The sequence below is a fragment of the Mytilus galloprovincialis genome, chromosome 7 (genome assembly GCF_965363235.1).
Source record: "Mytilus galloprovincialis chromosome 7, xbMytGall1.hap1.1, whole genome shotgun sequence".
Lineage (NCBI taxonomy): Eukaryota > Metazoa > Mollusca > Bivalvia > Mytilida > Mytilidae > Mytilus > Mytilus galloprovincialis.
Window position 1 is genome coordinate 81,745,966 of NC_134844.1, and position 19,935 is coordinate 81,765,900.

Genomic DNA, 19,935 nt, shown 5'->3' on the forward strand with positions numbered 1-19,935 from the left:
ATTACCACGTCAACATTGTTTAAAGAAAACCCACATATTTAATGATGTCAATACAAATTTATATCCAATTTATTAAAATTGAAAAAAAGTCCGGTTAACAACTTAGCGTTTTTGGTATTCGGTATTCGGTATTCAGACGTTCGAACGGTTAACTATTATTATAAATGGTCCTTTTCAGGGCCAACAAAACAAATTATCAATCTACCCTGTTCAACAACAAAAATTATCTCTCTTCACTGTTCAATAAAACAAATTATCTCTCTACACTGTTCAACAAAACAAATTATCACTCTACACTGTATAACAAATGCAGTATAATAATATCTTCTTTTTTTTTTTAATTTTCCTATTCCCTTCTGACTTATCATATCTGTACACTGTGATGGTTTAGGCATTCAATGGCTATTGACACTTTTCTAATACATCATTTACATTAAAACTGAACAATTCCCCCTGATTTATGTGAAGAGTTTTCATCTATTCTTCTAGAAGTCGTAAGAACTTTCATACTTAAAAGGCAACACTTCAACATATTAATTACGCAAAAGTTGTACATGTATTAGCAATGGCATATCTCATTGTTCTGATCATTTTTATTGGTTATAATTTTCTCTATCTGATAATAGTTTCAACCAGGTGCTCCGCAGGGTGCAGCTTTATACGACCGCAGAGGTCGAACCCTGAACAGTTGGGGCAAGTATGGACAAAACATTCAAGCGTGATACAGCTCTGAATTTGGATTGTGATCAAATTTTTGACATTACATGGTGTTTTTTTTTACACAAAACAAATGTCAAGATTTTACAAATCAATTAAAGATTTCTTCTTCAAACTTATTTAAATCTAAAATTAAATAGTTGACACAGCATAGGTTTCTGACACAGAATGAATGTGGTCTAATGAACTTAAAAATTTTTTTTGCCTTTGAGCAATTCACTATGCTGTTGAATATTAATCCTCTCAAAAAAATGTCTGAAGAAATTTTCTTTCTTTTTATTTATGAAATCTGAAATGAGAAAAATTTACCCCCCCCCCCCCCCCATTTTTTTTTTCACATCCCTGTTTCCCTTTTTCCAAAACTGATATCAATTCAAATTTCTAATGGAGTTTGCAACAATAACTACTCTTTTAAATACATCATAAAATATTAAAATGTAAAATAAAGTGCTTGTTATCACTGAATGGTAAAGATTGGTTGGTAGTAATAAAAAAAAAAAACTTCATCAGCAACATTTTATATTTGCAAATTTCCAATTAAGTTATTTACATAAAGTAATTGGCAAATAAAAATAGAAAATGACATCATAGTCATGTCTGGCAAATGTCCAACATACATTATCTAAAAACATTTTAGATAAGATAAGGAAAAAAAGCTTCATCAGCAACATTTTATATTGGCAAATTTCCAATGAAGTTATTTACATAAAGTTATTAGCAAATAAAAATAGAAAATGACATCATAGTCATGTCTGGCAAATTTCCAACATATATTATCAACTACTATTCTATACAAAGAAAGATAGCTCCAATTGAAAATTAATTGCTATTGCACAATATTGTGCAATTAGATATTTCTTGCTATTGTGCAATACTGTGCAATTGAAAATTTCTTGCTATTGCACAATACTTGATATGGAATCCTGATTTGGACCAACTTGAAAACTGGGCCCATAATCAAAAATCAAAGTACATGTTTAGATAAAGCATATCAAATAAGCCCAAGAATTTAATTTTTGTTAAAATCAAACTTAGTTTAATTTTGGACCCTTTGGACCTTAATGTAGACCAATTTGGAAACTGGACCAAAAATTAAGAATCTACATACACAGTTAGATTTAGCATATCAAAGAACCCATTTATTCAATTTTTTTCAAAGTTTAATTTTGGACCCCGATTTGGACCAACTTGAAAACTAGGCCAATAATTAAAAATCTAAGTACATTTTTAAATTCAGCATATCAAAGAACCCCAAGGATTCAATTTTGGTTAAAATCAAACTAAGTTCAATTTTGGACCCTTTGGACCTTAATGTAGACCAATTTGAAAACGGGACCAAAAATTAAGAATTTATATACATAGTTAGATTCGGCATATCAAAGAACCCCAATTGTTCAATTTTTGATGAAATCACACAAAGTTCAATTTTGGACCCTTTGGGCCCCTTATTCCTAAACTGTTGGGACCAAAACTCCCAAAATCAAACCCAACCTTCCTTTTATGGTCATAAACCGTGTGTTTAAATTTCATAGATTTCTATTTACTTATACTAAAGTTATGGTGCAAAAACCAAAAATAATGCTTATTTTGGCCCCTTTTTGGCCCCTAATTCATAAACTGTTGTGACCTCAACTTCAAAAATCAATCCCAACCTTCCTTTTGTGGTCATAAACCTTGTGTTTAAATTTCATTGATTTCTATTTACTTATACTAAAGTTATTGTGCGAAAACCAAGAATAATGCGTATTTGGGCCCTTTTTTGGCCCTTAATTCCTAAACTGTTGGAACCATAACTCCCAAAATCATTCCCAACCGTCCTTTTGTGGTCATAAACCTTGTGTCAAAATTTCATAGATTTCTATTCACTTAAACTAAACTTATAGTGCGAAAACCAAGAAAATGCTTATTTGGGCCCTTTTTGGCCCCTAATTCCTAAAATGTTGGGACCAAAACTCCCAAAATCAATCCCAACCTTCCTTTTGTGGTCATAAACCTTGTGTTAAAGTTTCATTGATTTCTATTTACTTTTACTAAAGTTAGAGTGCGAAAACTAAAAGTATTTCGGACGACGACGACGACGCAGACGACGACGCCAACGTGATAGCAATATACCACCAAAAAATTAAAATTTTTGCAGTCGTATAAAAATATAACTAAAAACTGACAGAGGACAACGATGAACAGGATTAAATATTAATATAATTATAACGAAAGCAATAATTTCAATAGTAATGAAAAAATAATATTTTTGCAGTCGTATAAAATTCATCGTATTGGAACAAAATTCTAACTTGATCTATAACTTGATCTGCAACACCCTTGGTTATTTTGTTGTTTGGCAGTCAGACATTTAAATTAGTAAGTGTAAGTGCCTAGAATAAATTTAAATCCCACCAGGAAAACGTCCCAAAACATGAAGCAAAAGCAGAGAAGACGCTTATTAGTATGAATAAATATTTTCTTGGGCAAATGACAATTTTATTTAGAAATGCCCACACCCTTTGGAAAAGATGGTATTCCTTTCACAAGACTTTTTTAGCTCTGTAAGCTGGATGAAGATAAAGGAATTAATCTTGACAATACTTTTTGGAATGATAAATGTGCCAGAGAATTAACAGGTCATAGCTCCAAATGTTTTTCAACATTTGAAAAATTATGACTTTCTTTCTGTGGTATCAGATGGTGCTACTAACAAGTCACATCAGGAAGCTGATAGTACATCTGTCAAATGTGTTGCTCAGACTTAAAGGTTAGGATGTACTTAGGTGAGGTTTTGGAATTTAAAGATGTACTTAGGTTTTGGAATTTGTTTGGAATTGTTGTTTTTTTACCATTCGATAGAAGACAAAATATTTTGCACAATAACACCCATTTATTATTTTATATAAGACTTAATAGCTCATAAAAGGTTTTGACAAAATTTAAGCAGATTCTTATTTTGTTTTCTTTTGTCTCCAAGTCAGCCTTTTCCCGCCATATTTTAACTAAAGACTCCAAGGAGCATGAAATTATGCAACTGTTATACTTTTGCTTTAGTTTAGAAGACTTTTGTAAAAGATTACCAAAAATTTATGAAAAGTTGTTAAAGATTTACTTTAAAGGGCAATAATTCTTTATAGGGTCAGTTGACCATTTTGGTCATGTTGACCTATTTGTAGATCTTACTTTATAGAAAATATCAACTTTTCAACTACATACCCTTATGTTGATTGTAACTAAGTTTGGTTGTATTTGTCTCAGTAGTTTCAGAGGAGAAGATTTTAGTAAGATTACAAAAATTTGCGAAAATTAGTAAAAAAATAACTTTAAAGGGCAATAACTCCTTTTAAAAGAGACCATTTGATCATTTTGGTCATTCTGACTTAATTGTAGATATAGATATTACTTTGCTGAACATAAATGCTGTGTAAAGATCTCTAACTATAATAGTTTTAAAGATAACAACCAAAAACTGCAAAATTTCCTTAAAATTACAAATTCCAGGGCAGCAACCCAACAACGGTTAGGTCTGAAAATATCTAGACAGATAGATCTTGACCTGATGAACAATTTTTCCCCATGTCAAATTTGCTCAAAATGCTTTGGTTTTTGAGATATGAGCCAAAATCTACATTTTACCCCTATGTTCTATTTTTAGCCATGGTGGCCATCTTGGTACGCGGGCCAGGTCATTGAACACTTTTTTTAAACTAGATACCCAATGATGATTGTGGCCAAGTTTGGTTGAATTTGGCCCAGTAGTTTCAGAGGAGAAGATCTTTGTAAAAGTTAACAGACGACGACGATGGAAGATGATGGACACCAAGTGATGAGAAAAGCTTACTTGGACCTGTGGGCAAGGTGAGCTATAAATCAAATATCTCGAAAAGGAGCTCCATGACCTATCAATATTTTGAGCTTATTTGGTTTCTGAACCAATGCTCTTCCAGCTTATAGTGTAAATTTTGGATTAAGAATTTATTTAATTTCCCTAAGTACATCCTTAAAACATTCAAAAAGCTTACACAGATAGTATTTGTACAGCTCTGGTGAATTTGTTAAATGAGTTTTTAAGTGATGTATAGAAAACACATTTAAACAAACTCATCATAAATACCAGGATTGAAATTTTGTGACGCTCAAATACAAAAAAGTTAAAAAGGCCAAATAAAGAACGTAGTTGTAGAGCATTGAGATCCACAAACAGTTATAATTTATAATCATAACCATATCAATGATATTTCATGTCATGTCAGCACAGAAGACTACTGGGCTGGTGATACCCTTGGGGAATAAACACTGTACCATCAGTAGCATCGACTCAGCGGTTGTAAATAAACTTATCATTCTATTCTCAATTTTATTTATTATTATCATAGATATCAGGATTGAAATTTCGTATTTGCACCAGACAAAATTGGTTTTGAGCTTGCATAAAGAAGCTTTAAAATCTTACCCATTTTTCACTAAAGTCAGTAAACTTATGGAGAACATGCTTCTACCAAAAAATGAAGAACCTTAAAATAGCTTTGTAAACTTTTCCTACCTTGAAGATTCTGGGTTGGCAATCATGGCACTGTAAGCCTCTTCATTGTGCTCTAATTCTAATTCATACTTAAACACCTTTGACCATAAAGTTGCCTACAAAGACATAATTATATACACATCATCTGGCAAGGTTTAAATGACTATTGATTGATCTAAAGGAATAAGGTTGGTAAGGGCCATACTCTGCTTGGTTTGTTTTCATTTCACTTCAAAAAGAAAAGAAAATCTAATATTCTTCCGTATGAAATTATAAGCCTGGTACCTTTGACAACTATGTAATAATCCAAAACTAAATAAATGACAATTATTTGTAAAGGTATGGACGTCACCACTATAAAATTACAATCAAAGTACTGAAGTACTGAACATAGGATGACTGCAAGTTCTTGTGGATGGTCACAAGCACTTGTCTCAGAAAAAAAAATCCCATCTCTATACCTGAAAGTGAGGTTAATGTATAGATATATTTTTTTTTCTGAGACAGGTTCCTGCATGGATGATAAATAAATGACAGGGAATTCAACCTCATCGTAATAACTATTATATTGTAGTGATACAAATCAGTATACGGTCTTGTTTGTTGTTACAATGTGTATATTATATCAATATATGTATATTACAGTAACATGTATATATAATTTTCATCCATTTTTATATCATTCTATTCTACTATATTAATAATAGTGCAGAACAAGTGCATGGTGGACACTCTTCTGTAATAATTTTTTTTTTTAATAGATTGGATTTGAGTAGGCATTCATATTTTTCTCCCAAATGTTCAATCTCCCATGCAGAGTTATCGGTCCTGGAGAGAGAGCAAGGACCAATAACTCTGCATGAGAGATTACAATAAAATTGAGAATGGAAATGGGGAATGTGTCAAAGAGACAACCCGACCACAGAAAAAACAACAGCAGAGGGTCACCAACAGGTCTTCAATGTAGCGAGAAACTCCCGCTACAAACAAACATTCTTGAAATATTTTTTCGCATGAGTTAATACATGATGTCCTCTACATAGCAATATCAGGTTACGAGACAGATGAATTGTAATACCTGTTATAATACTTCCAAATTTATTAACAACCTTAAACATTCAACTCAGTCTGATGTCTGACATATTCTTCCTACCAATGACTTTAATTATTTCTGGATGCATGTTAAGATTTCAGTAAAACACATCATTTAAATATTTTCTTGGAAATGTGGTTTGTATATATTTCAATAGAACTGATTGACTTGACATTTTGTTAAGTCAGGAACCTGATGTTCAGTGGTTGTCGTTTGTTGATGTGATTCCTAAGCATTTCTCTTTTCATCTGTTTTATATATATATATATATATATATATATATATATATATATATATATATATATATATATCTAACATTGTTGGGTTGATGTTTAGATATGGAGTTATATATATAGATTAGACCATTGGTTTTCCTGTTTGAATGGTTTTACACTAGTAATTTTTTCAGCCTTTTATAGCTTGATGTTTGGTGTGAGCCTAGGCTCCATTTTAAAGACTGTACTTTGACTTATAATGGTTTACTTTTACAAATTGTGACTTGGATAGAGAGTTGTTTCATGTGCACTCATACCACATCTTATTTTACAGCAAGACAGCTTACCACATTAGGATCATCATCATCTGCTATACTAATGGCTGTCTTGGCAAATGAAACCACGACATCAGGTGCACCAAATTCTTCAAACTGCTTCAATACCTGCAATGTATCATTAATGACAGTGAAAAAGAGAAATAATAATTCGCTTTTAACAGTCAATTTGGTTCAAATTGGTCAATATAAGCTCAGAAAAATTGCTAATGAATTATTCACTTGAATATTTTAACTTCATTGAATCTGTATCATGTGGTCATTAATCAACCCCTTAGCTCAGGAGGTTCCAGACATTTTCAAAAGTGGGGTTCCCAGCTCAGGAGAAAAACTAGAGGCTCTGTGTCGCTCACCTGGCTCTACTTGGGGTTTTGAAATCATATAAAAAAAGATATAAATCATAACAAATACTTAAATAATGATTAAGGCCAAGTTTGGTTTAGGCCAATAGGGTTCTATGTTAAACTAAGTCCTCCACTGGTGGCCATCATGGATATGGATTGGTTTTAAAGTAACAACACTTGTTCAGCACCTCATAAGGGACATTCATGCTATATTTGGTTTCATTCCATTTAGTGGTGCTCTAATAGAAGACATTTGTATGTTTTTCCCATAGGGTCCTATGTTAAACTAAGTCCTCCACTGGCAGCCATCTTGGATGATGGATCGGCTACAAAGTAACGACACTTGGTCAGCACCTCATAAGGAACATTCACGGCATGTTTGGTTCCATTCCATTCAGTGGTTTTCTAGAAGAAGTTTAAATTGTAACCAGGTGCTCTGCAGGGGGCAGCTTTATATGACCGCAGTGGTCGAACCCTGAACAGTTGGGGCAAATTTGGTCACAATATTCAAGCTTGATACTGTCTGGATTTGGATTGTGATCAAATTTTTGACATAATATAGGTTTTTGTCACAATATAAATGTGGTCAAAGATCTAACAAATCTATTGCACATTACTGTGCAATTGAAGATTTCTTCTTTAAACTTTTCAAAATAAGCAGTGTAAGGGAGGTAATCAAGTAATCAAACATATATATTTTTGGCGTTAATATTGATTCACTTATCATGCTTATAGGGTCTTTGCATCAGAACTAAACACATTTATTCAAAAACCAGTTGTTGGCATGACACGGGTTATGTTCTTCTCATATATGTTATGATGGTATGATACTAAACCACTAACGGGAAGGATTGTGCCTGATGTTCATATGATGAAATCATAATCTTTCAGTCAGTTTAATTGAAGTCTGGAGCTGGCATGTCAGTTAACTGCTAGTAGTCTGTTGTTATTTATGTATTATTGTCATTTTGTTTATTTTCTTTGGTTACATCTTCTGACATCAGACTCGGACTTCTCTTGAACTGAATTTTATGTGCGTATTGTTATGCGTTTACTTTTCTACATTGGCTAGAGGTATAGGGGGAGGGTTGAGATCTCACAAACATGTTTAACCCCGCCGCATTTTTGCGCCTGTCCCAAGTCAGGAGCCTCTGGCCTTTGTTAGTCTTGTATTATTTTAATTTTAGTTTCTTGTGTACAATTTGGAAATTAGTATGGCGTTCATTATCACTGAACTAGTATATATTTGTTTAGGGGCCAGTTGAAGGACCCCTCCGGGTGCGGGAATTTTTCGCTACATTGAAGACCTGTTGGTGACCTTCTGCTGTTGTTTTTTTCTATGGTCGGGTTGTTGTCTCTTTGGCACATTCCCCATTTCCATTCTCAATTTTAATTTTATAACAATATTCTTTAAATTTTAATTGCATTACCTCCCTAACACTGCTTTTAAATTGTCTAAATTGTCCTTTAACCAGAAAAAATTCCTTATATGGAACCTTATGGTACAATGTCAGAGAGATCCATAAAGTTATACATAAGTTATTGTCCCGAAACTACAAAAATGCTTGTTTTGGCCCCTTTTTGGCCCTTAATTCCTAGACTGTTTGCCCAATAACCCTTAAAATAAATCTCAACCTTCTACTTTATGGTATGAACATTGTGGTACAATATCAGAGCAATTGAAATACCTATATACACAACTTATTGTCCTGAAACTAGATAAATACTTGTTTTGGGCCCTTTTGGGTCCCTTTTTTCTAAACTGTTGGGACCATAAACCCATAATTTTTGCGGTCGTATAAAAAGTTAATGACGACATGGCGGACGATAATGTATGAAGGACGCCTTTTGGGTCAGGTGAGCTAAAAGCTAACTAAATTAAATACAGTTATTTAAAGCTAAAATGTAAACCAGTCACCTACCATTTTATTTATAAACATTTTTAAAATTCCATGGAAACATCTTTTTACCAAGATATATGAATAAAGGGAACATACTTTTACATTCTTTTGGTGGAGAGTTGTGTCATTGGCAATCATACCACATCTTTTTATATTTATATCATTACTGAGATATGACCTTAACTATAAACAAACCTTTAGGTAATAAAGAACTTCCAACTGTCTAACTTCTACTTCGTCTGATTGGATAATCTTTTCTCTGAGGAATGGTTCATTGGCAACCCCTTTACTAGCCTCAGTAAAGCACTGTGCTGCTTTCTCTGGTTCACTGAAAAACCAATTGATTGAAAAAGGACTGTTTTAATCCTTTCTGATGCATTTTATTCCAGATACATATTTTCACAAGAATTCACATGCTGATAATATCAAATTTTACAGCAGGAACCACATTGCAAAATTTGTCTTGCTATCTGGACAGGTCTAGTTCAGAAGGATCACAAGAGCAATAAAACTGTGATCACAGTAATATGTCTCGCCTTTTTGTTATTTTGATTATGGAAATGTTGAAATTAAAATAGAAATACTTTAACATGTTACATAAGTTATGCAAATATGTAAAGTCAATGAACCATGAATGAAGTACATGGCTAAACAATTACCATGTAAAGGCTAATACAACTGCAAACCAAATACCATGGACTTATTATAAGCTGTTCCCTTTAAACAAACCTAAACAAAAAAATTAACTTGTAAACTATGTAAAAGTTTCAAAGTCAATGAACCATGAAGAGGGTGTGTGGCTATATAATCTCCATGGAAATGATACATTTTTGAATACCAAATATCATTGACTTAACATTAGCAGTTCATATTAAACTGATCTAATCATAAACTAATGCATGCAAATACACTGGTTTTCATCCCTTTAACTGACCATACACAAGCTACACTGGTTTTCATCCCTTTAACTGACCATACACAAGCTACACTGGTTTTCATCCCTTTAACTGACCATACACAAGCTACACTGGTTTTCATCCCTTTAACTGACCATACACAAGCTACACCAGTTTTCATCCCTTTAACTGACCATACACAAGCTACACTGGTTTTCATCCCTTTAACTGACCATACACAAGCTACACTGGTTTTAATCCCTTTAACTGACCATACACAAGCTACACTGGTTTTCATCCCTTTAACTGACCATACACAAGCTACACCAGTTTTCATCCCTTTAACTGACCATACAGAAGCTACACCAGTTTTCATCCCTTTAACTGACCATACACAAGCTACACTGGTTTTCACCCCTTTAACTGATCATACACAAGCTGCACTGGTTTTCATCCCTTTAACTGACCATACACAAGCTACAAAACTATGTCTCAGATTTTTTCACTTATTCTACATGAAAACCTACTCAAAATGCAAATAAGCCATTCCTAGCATGAATTTGAGGGACGACTCGTTCACATCACAAAACTCGCTAAGCTGATTAACATATTGCTGAAGGGGTAGATACTGACAACATTCCATTAGATATTCTGGAAATAAAAAACTTTCATTCATTGGCCATCTGGAAATGTAATTAAGGAAATTCCAAATGATTTTGGCAGTTGTGCAGAGTTTACAACAAAAATAAAATAGGCTCATGTTTTTATACTCAAGACTCTAAAGAACCTGTGTTGCATTCATAAATGCCAACCTCTTTTTGGTTCAATCCGTGAAAAGGTATTAAAATCTCTGAAATATCTATTTTGTCAGTATTAAAATATTATTCAAAATATTCCAATGATTGTGGCAAAGTTTGATCCAATACACCTAATCGCTACTTATTCCAGTAATTCTGGTTAAGTTCTAAAATAACACTACTTTTTTCATCCAGTTGAAGCTATCTGTGACCCTGTTTAAACAATGCATGAAACTTTTCAATGAGACCTGTTTAAACCATCATAAATACTTCAAACAAATTTTTTTTACTGTAATTTGAGTTTTGAAACAAAGTGGATTGAAATCTACAAAAGTTTCCTAGTGATTGCTTTCAAAATTATTTCCTTCCTCAGCTCTGATGACCTATGTTCTGCTTCACCATTGACCCTAACTTAGGACAATAACTTAAAAAAAAAATCTTTTATCCTTGTAATAAATACCCTAAAAATGTAGGCATTTATTTCAAAGGACATAACTTCCAAAAAATATAGGTTTGGCACTCTTCAAAAACTTTATTGATATATTATACTTCATAATAAATGATATTCAAACTAGTCTGAGATATTTGCTGATATAAACATTTTATATAGATTTCATAAATATCTGTCAAAAATTGTACACTTGAAAGACATTTCAATGCAGGTTTCTAATAGTAAGATTTTTTGTGAAATGAAAAAAAAAACTTTAAAATACCTGATTTAATATGTAGAAGTAAACATATTAAGGATATGCTTGAAAAATGTACATTTTATCAAATAATTAATTGTTTTATGCAAAGTTCAACTGTGTTTTATAAACACTACTCCTAAGTTTCATACATGCCTTTTTAGGTGTAAACATAGCCACATGATCAACTAAATGAAATTAAAACTAGATGTGTCAAAGCAACACGAATGGCCCCGTCTCAAAAGTTGAAAAATCTGCAATTTCAATAACATGTGTGAGCACAAACATGATGGTAGTCTCACATATCAAAAATCAGCTCAAAGTCTGGTATCGTCAGTAGTCAAACGATACCAGATTTTGAGCTGATTTTTGATATGTGAGACTACCATCATAAATTGCTTCTTTTTAATATTTTGACAAATGAGCCGCGTCGGATAGAAATCGACCTTATGCAAAAAAAAATCTCAATTTGAGTTTTGTTCATATCAATTTTGCTTATAGTCATACAATTTGAATGCAAAAAACCGTTTTACTCTAGCTTTCTTCTTTTTAAAGTTTAGCTATTTCAAAGTTGTGACGGCTACATATATTTAACTTCAGAATCTCACGACACCGTCGTGAAATTAGCATTATCGTGCATTAATTTTATTCTTTATCGGTCCTTTTCTCGTTATAGTGAGAGCCACGAAAACATGCATTTGTATACAATATTTAATTTATTTTATAAGATTGTTACAATGAAAACAAAAATGATTCTATAGTTTTCAATCCAACTGTAACCAGTACATGTGAAATGTTACTCCTCTGAAGCACGAGGACAAAATTCGTCACGGAAATTATACTGGAAAAAAGGACGGACTTCATTGTACAGATAACGCATTCTCTTCTCTGTCAGCCCTGCTGGCTGAATAACTTCTGGAAGTGTCGTGAGTAACTCCGGTACGTTTGTGCTTTCCTTAAGCAAAGCCAGTCTTTTCTCCGGTTGATCAAGAGTTTCTCTCGCAAATACGACTCTGGTAAATCGGAAGTGATGGAATTTTCCTATACCTCTGGGTGGTTTGAAATAATTAGTGAAGAAATGACCCCATCTGTACCACTTTAAGCTGTGTTCGTCATCGTCATTTTCATTATAAACTTCTGACCTATTGCATTTGGCAGAATTGTCAACATTTTAACCAGTTGTGATACAGTGTTTACGTCCGACTTTCTAAATTTCTTTTTCAACATGCCAAAATTAAACATGCGTCACATAAACATTCTGTGTGCCCAGCAATCATAAAATGCAAACTAATAGTTTTGTGTAAACCCTTTGCGCACCTCCGCAACAGATAATGTAAAGTAGTTTTATTTTTGTTTTGTCCCACAGAATTATCAGCATGAAAATGACACGCCTTTTCATCGTAAGTATTACCATGCAGATAATGGTGGAGCATGCTTAAAACAGCATTGGGTCCATGTGTCCGACTTCAATTTTCCCCGATTGTTTGTTGCTCATCAATAGAATAATTCGTTTGCATTGGAAAGTTTTCATCGCAAACTCCAAATATTTGAACCTTTCGAGGCGTTAAAAAGTAAATAGCTCCAACCTCTTGGGACGAATGTTGCAAGTTTATATATTGTAAAAAGTCAATAGTGTAATGAACATTTTCAAAATTTTTTGAACATGGAGTGTTGTACTTTCCTATTGGAGACTCAGCCAACTAAATTCATCACGTGATCTTTGTGTACATAATGTATAATATTCACGCTGCGTCCGCGCAGACTGTATATGGTCAATTAATTTTTGAGTTCTCACTTATTTCGCGTCTTCTGAAATAGATCCGGAAATATCATTCCTCAACTGAAAGCACGTTTTACACAGATCCGTCTTTGGTTTCATAAATTGAATATGAGGGACACATGCATTCCAAACTTCTTTAAATACGGTTAGTTGAACATATTGTTGTTCTGAGTTAACGAATGCACTAACATATTTGGAGTGTACATATTTCTTGCTCTCGCTATAAGGTAGAAATTTACCACAACATTAAAAAGGAATGGAATTAATGACAAATTGAACCAAAAGAATTTTTCGATACGACTGGTTGTCGCGCTTTTTGCCATAATACATTTAATAGTTCAACAGTGATTTGTAACATATAGATCAAAATCCGGAATACTATCTCTTTAAATTATAGTAGTTTAAATTTCAAAATAAACGGGTTTTTTAGATGAAATTTTGGTTTATTATTTATTAATCCGACATCACAGCTTATATCTTTCAAAATTGTTACCGTAATCACTCAGACGGACGGACGGACGCAAAATTGTAAGACCCACCGATGCATAGATCGGGAATTTTATTGCCCGAATACTAATTTTAAAGTTGTCGGGATATAAAAAAGGGGGTTTAAAAGGTTTTATTTTGAAAGTTATTAGTTTTCGAAATACATGTACACATGTATTATGCAAAAGTTTCCCTCTTTCTTTCAATTTCTAAATAGAAATGTCATTGAACCTAAATTACACGCAACACGTACATTTCTAAATTTCTGAATAGATATGAACAGATAAATTGCACGCACATAGTACAAAATCCACCTAGAGCACGGGTTGGTCTTTGTTTAATATTGTATAGTTGTGATGTAACTTGTTGTTTCTTTTTAGATTGTTCAAAATGCAACGGTACAATGATATGAATAACTTTTGACCTATTTTTGTTTTTGCGTGTCTCACTGTGTGTAGCGAAGTTTTGCAATACAGCACAAATTTTGTTTTATACTACCAGAAATAGTTTTTCAGAATATTACTTAAGTTTAGTTAAGCTTAAGAATTGCATACAATTATTTTTTAAGCATGTTAAGACAGGTGTTACTTTCACTTTGTATAAAATGTAAAAATAGATCGTGAACGTAAAAATAGTTCAATATGTAGAACGTATTAGGAAATACATACCTTAGCAAAACAATGTACATATTCCTGTTAGCCAAAACTGATACTAAGGTTGAGAAATATGTTATTTAGAAAAGGACAGGATTCAGGAAGAATTTTTTTATCAGATAATTTGAAAATGTTCATGTCGGACCGGATAAAGCGGTTTCCGTGAAAGATTTATATCGGCATTTTTTACTAAACTTATCAGAAATAATATACTAGTTTTGTCCTATATGTATGGAATACGTTAGCTAAAGGCTCGATTTAATCAGATTAAAATTGTAAGGTTTCCCCGTATATCTTTTTTTTTTACAAATTTCATATAAAACCCCACTAAAAAAAGGGAAGGCATATATATATTATGTTGGATTTTCACCAGTAGAGAGTTAAAAGACGCAGAATCGTCTAAAGTATACTAGTTTAATTTGTCATAGTTTTGTCGACCATAACTTTTGTTTCTCATGTTATGAACATGTATAAACGTTACAGTTTTTACAATTTAATTTCGTTGAAATACATAAGAAATTTTTGAACAAAAACAATACTGGTTATATTACCAAAAATTGAAAACGTTATACAACAAAAATCTATCCAAATAAACAAATATAACTGTGGCAATTCTGCTTCTATTGGTACCTAGTACATTAAAATCCGATCAGAAATGTCCCCACAATATTTTTTTGAAAAAACGTAGTTTTGTTAGAAAGCGACATGTTTTTTTTTTATAACGTCAGAAACTACCTGTATGAAAACTTGTGAAACTTTATCGTAACGTTACTCGGTTTGACGTCGAATTGCATAAGGTCGATTTCTATCCGACGCGGCTCAAATGTTAAATAAACTTAAGCTTTCAAAATAAACTTCAACTGCAGTAGTTATGCATGTATAAAAAACCTAAATGCCTCCTTTAATAACTATGCAATTAGATATATCAAGGATACAATAATTCAGCTGTAAATCTTGCAAGTCCCAACACTGCTATGGTCCATGTAGCACATGGGTCCTCATCCATGCATCCAGTTTTGGCAAGCTTTATCCTCACTTGATTTCCTCCTTCTCCCTTCAAAAACATCTCAGTGATAGTCATGTTCTGGTTGCCTTAAAAACAAAGATCTTAAGATATGTTTATTATGAACTTGAGGTTTCAATGACCATCAACCCTAACATGCATTATTTTGTTTGAAAAGAAATCTAACAACAGTACAATGCATTGTAATGCACATGTTAAAATTAAAGAATTAATGAGACATCAGACAGCTACATTATTATATCAATATACATATCAAATGAGTATCCTTTATGTTATTACTTCAATTCTGCAATTTCAAAAACCTTATAGAGTGGGGTGCTCATTTTCGCCACATCTTTCCATGTTTTCTACAGTTTATGTTCAGGTCTAAATGTTTTTGAAGTATACTGATATTTCTATATGAAGATAACTTCAAATGCAAAATATACTTAAGCTTGAAAACCGGTTTGTTTTAAGAAAATCATCTGAAAAGTTAGATTAAAGGGTGTTTTGTCAATGGGGGACACATATTCGCAGTTTTTACACATCTATTTAAAACCAAATAACCGCAGCTTTTAACAATTTTTATCAAATCAATTGCAATTTAGATGAATAGCAGACATTTCAAAGGTATAAAGAATTCAAAATTAAGGCATTCAGTCCAATATTTACTTAGAAATACTTCTTTGAAATCGTGTTTTTTATTCAGGAAATTGTCTGAAAATCGTTGTCCGTTTTTCATTTGAATCAAACTATCTCAAAACATTTCTCTGGTCCGGCTGACCACGAGATAACGAGAGTCAACTGTATTACAAAATAATGTGTCCATTCTGGCGTAATTGTCCATGTGAGATCATTAAAAAGACCTGACAGACAAAAAGACACCTTGTATTTTTATGTCCTTTACAACACTTCTTGAGGAGGATAATAAGCAATGTCACAGGTATGATTGCCAAAGAGGCAAGTATTATCAGAAACCAATTCATGTAGAAGTTAGCAACTACAAGGTCATTGTACGGCCATCAACAATGGGAATGATGCAAACCCATAGTCAGCTAAAAATACTAGAACATGACAGCCACCAAGTTCAAGAAGTAAAAACCTGTACTTACCTCCCTTGAACTGAATACCACCTAATCCTGGTCCTATTTCCAAGGAGGCCAACTGTCTCACATTAAACTCCCTAAAATTGTTAAAACAAAATCATCCTTTATAATGCATGTTCTCTGTTTTTGCTGGTTTTAGAAATTCTTTCCAATTCTTCTATGGAGCTTTTAATAAGGTTTCAACAGTAGTGGTCTCATGTTCTTAAACTTTCATTTGATACCAAAATTACCCACAAATTTTACCTATTGACAAAGTTACAGCTATGCATTTAAATCCATCTTTTATATTCAAGAAGCAGTTTCAAGCATATGCTCACTGCAATGTTTATTTTTTATTTAACAAGCATTCTGTGAGTATTGCATTGCAAAACATAGTCAGTCCCCTTCCGGTTAAAAATTCATTGTATTGTAGCAAAATTCAAACTTGATCTATAACTTGTCATGGTGTAAACTATATTACAAATATCAAGTCAATATAAGCATAACCAAAAAAAGTGTGAAAATCTAATTATTTAAGTGAACTTTCAAAGTCCAAGGACCATAACTCTACACATAATCATCAGACTGTCAACGTGACTGGAGAATTTCAGAAAAGGTTTCAAAAATCATAGTTACTTGGGGACCGGAAAATTGTTTTTCTACCCCTCCTCCTTTTTTCCCAAAATTCCCATTTTTTGTTTTCTAATTTATTTCAATATGGACATACATTTAGTACATGTATATTATGAACATTCATTACTATAAATAAAGTGTTTTTGCATTTTACTATCAATTCTCAGTTTACTAATCAATCCAAGGCAGTCAATGGTATATTATATAGACCCTCTCTATTTAATATACTTAGTGACTTGATGAATTTTTGTAAAAGATTTCATGACTGGAGAATTTCATATAGGTATTAAAAGTCATAGGTACTTTGGGACAGGTCAATTGTTTTTCTAGCCCGGCTTCTCCTTTTTTTCCAAAATTCCCATTTTTTGTTTTCTATTAATTTCAATAACAAATGAATAATAATAGCGTTTATCTGTATATTATATATCATTATGAACATTCATTACAGTAACTATAAATGAAGGTGTATTTGTTTTTTACTATCAATTCTCAGTTTACTAGTTGATCCAACGGCGGTCATTGATATATTATATAGACCCTCTCTATTTAATAAACTCTGTGACCGCTGTGAATAGTAAACTTGAAAATGATAGCAGATAGCAAATACATGTTTAAATAGACATAGTATATACATGTATGTTCAAAGTATACAGAAAAATGGAAACCGGAAGTCTAGTCTGACTTAAAATTCAGTCCAAACACGGAAACAATATCCAGACGGCTTTTTTCCGGTTTTCCTCCCAAAATAACCCATACAGAATAATAATAAGCAAGGATGACAAATGCGACTATGCATTGTACCTATAGGACACAAATTCATGATGATTCATTTATTGTGAAAGGAAGAGAAGCGACACACAAAATGAGGTCTCCTGATTTAATAGCATAGATATCTTCAAGCACAACGGAAAAAAAAGATTAACACTTTTTTTGACTGAATTTTCTAAGTTCAAGGATCATAACTCTGCACAAAGTCATCAGACAGACTTGAAATTCAAACTTGAACTGTAACTTGTCATGATAAACCTATATATCAATTATCAATATCAATTATGACCAAAAAACATGCCGAAACTGATTATTTTAGTGAATTTTCTAAGTCAAAGGACAAAAAATCTGCCTAAAATCATAACACCAGAAAAAATTCTAACTTGATCTGTAACTTGTCATGATAATTAAAACAATGAACTTAAAGGCAGGGGACTTTTTTGTCATGTATATCTGTTCATTGTACTCTATTTAAGGGTGAAGGTTTGAAGAACAAGATTCAAGGGTTTTACAAGAGGAATTATGAGTGTTAGGTAAATGACACATGTTGAATAAAATCAAACAATGTATATGTATACAAAGAAATTGTTTAGTAATGGCTGCTTGACATGTTCATTAGAACAACTGAGGTTACTTACTCTCACCTCACCTCTGGCAAAAAAATGAAAGGGCTTCACTCCTGTATCATTGTTTATCATAAGGTAATAACAATTTGAGAGCACTATATCAATATCTTTGAAAACTTACATGGAACTTGTTTGTGCACTGGTTGCCATTGTTTCTGTTGTCCATTTCAATGTCATGTAGGCTTTAATAAGGACACATGTATTTGGTATCAATTCATCATCAATTTCAGATGCACTTGCTTGTGTAAGACCAGACTGAAATAAAAAAAATATTGTACAATATACTTTAATTTGCCGTTATGTATTGACCCCCCTTTTTTTGCCAAAAAAATAAATAAAAATAGTTTTAAGAAAATTCCTTTAAGTTTCTGAAATGAGAAAAAATACCTCCCATAAATTTTTTTCACCCCTCCCCTTTTTCCTGTAACAAACTAATCTTTTCGTCAAGATATGGTCATAATCTCAAATTTACATTATCATGGCAAAATCAATATTCCTTAATCAGCACTTAATAGTAACTTCTAAAAATAAATTGACAGCTAATTACCTCAGACAATACAACATTTCTTTAAATATAATTCAAAAGTAGTGAAAGGGAGGTAATCCAAACAATTTTGTGCTTGGATTACCTCTCTAACACTGCTTTTAAATTGTCTTAAGTAATTGTCTACTCACCAAGAAACCCTTGTTTTCCCCCTTTTTGCCCCTTATTCCTTCAAAGCCATAACCCCCCAAATCCAATCCTAACCATCACTTTGAGGTATGGAAACTTGTGGTATAATTTCAGAGAGATTCATATACCATTCCACAAGTTATTATCTGGAAACTAAAAAAAATGCTTATTTCTACCCCTTTTTGGCCCCCAATTCCTTAACTGTTGGGACCATAACCCCCAAAATCAATCCCAACTTTCCTTTTGTGGCTATAAATCTTGTCGTAAAATTTCATAGATTTCTATTAACTTATACTAAAGTTTAATTACAAACGAAAGTGAACCAACGCCTGGTGAGTCTGTAGTACGGTAGAGTCCATAAAGTGGATACCCGAGGGTATGCAGGGTCGTTATGATAAAAACATAAAATGTAGAGAGTCTTATAACAACAACACTTTAGGGACTGCTGCAGAAAATTTATTGATCGACATGTTTCGGTGCCTAGGGCAACGTCATCATGATAAAAACAATACATAAAATCATGTTGAAGTAAAAAATCGGGTTGTTAAAATTTAAACGTCACAATGTTACAATGGTAAGTAACGTTATTACATACCTGTCAACCTGTGACAATGAAAATGCAGGTCATGACCTGCATTGAAGAATCAAATCTCAGGTCATAACGCGTACGAACTTTTTCGAGCTGAATTTCAGTATTTATGGTACATTTTCTTATAATGTATATCAAAGATACCAAAACA

General features: G+C 32.6%; 1 protein-coding gene across 1 annotated transcript in view; it reads right to left on the minus strand.

Moving 5' to 3' along the window:
* LOC143083792 (nuclear pore complex protein Nup160-like) overlaps positions 1-19,935 on the minus strand; it is a 157,113-nt gene that overhangs the window by 43,623 nt on the left and 93,555 nt on the right. Inside the window, exons 19-25 of the mRNA XM_076260147.1 lie at positions 18,644-18,777; positions 16,523-16,593; positions 15,343-15,499; positions 10,533-10,688; positions 9,305-9,437; positions 6,877-6,972; positions 5,243-5,337 (exon numbers count right to left, since the gene is read on the minus strand). Coding sequence (XP_076116262.1) covers positions 5,243-5,337; positions 6,877-6,972; positions 9,305-9,437; positions 10,533-10,688; positions 15,343-15,499; positions 16,523-16,593; positions 18,644-18,777 — 842 coding nt within the window. The remainder of the gene's footprint in view (positions 1-5,242; positions 5,338-6,876; positions 6,973-9,304; positions 9,438-10,532; positions 10,689-15,342; positions 15,500-16,522; positions 16,594-18,643; positions 18,778-19,935) is intronic.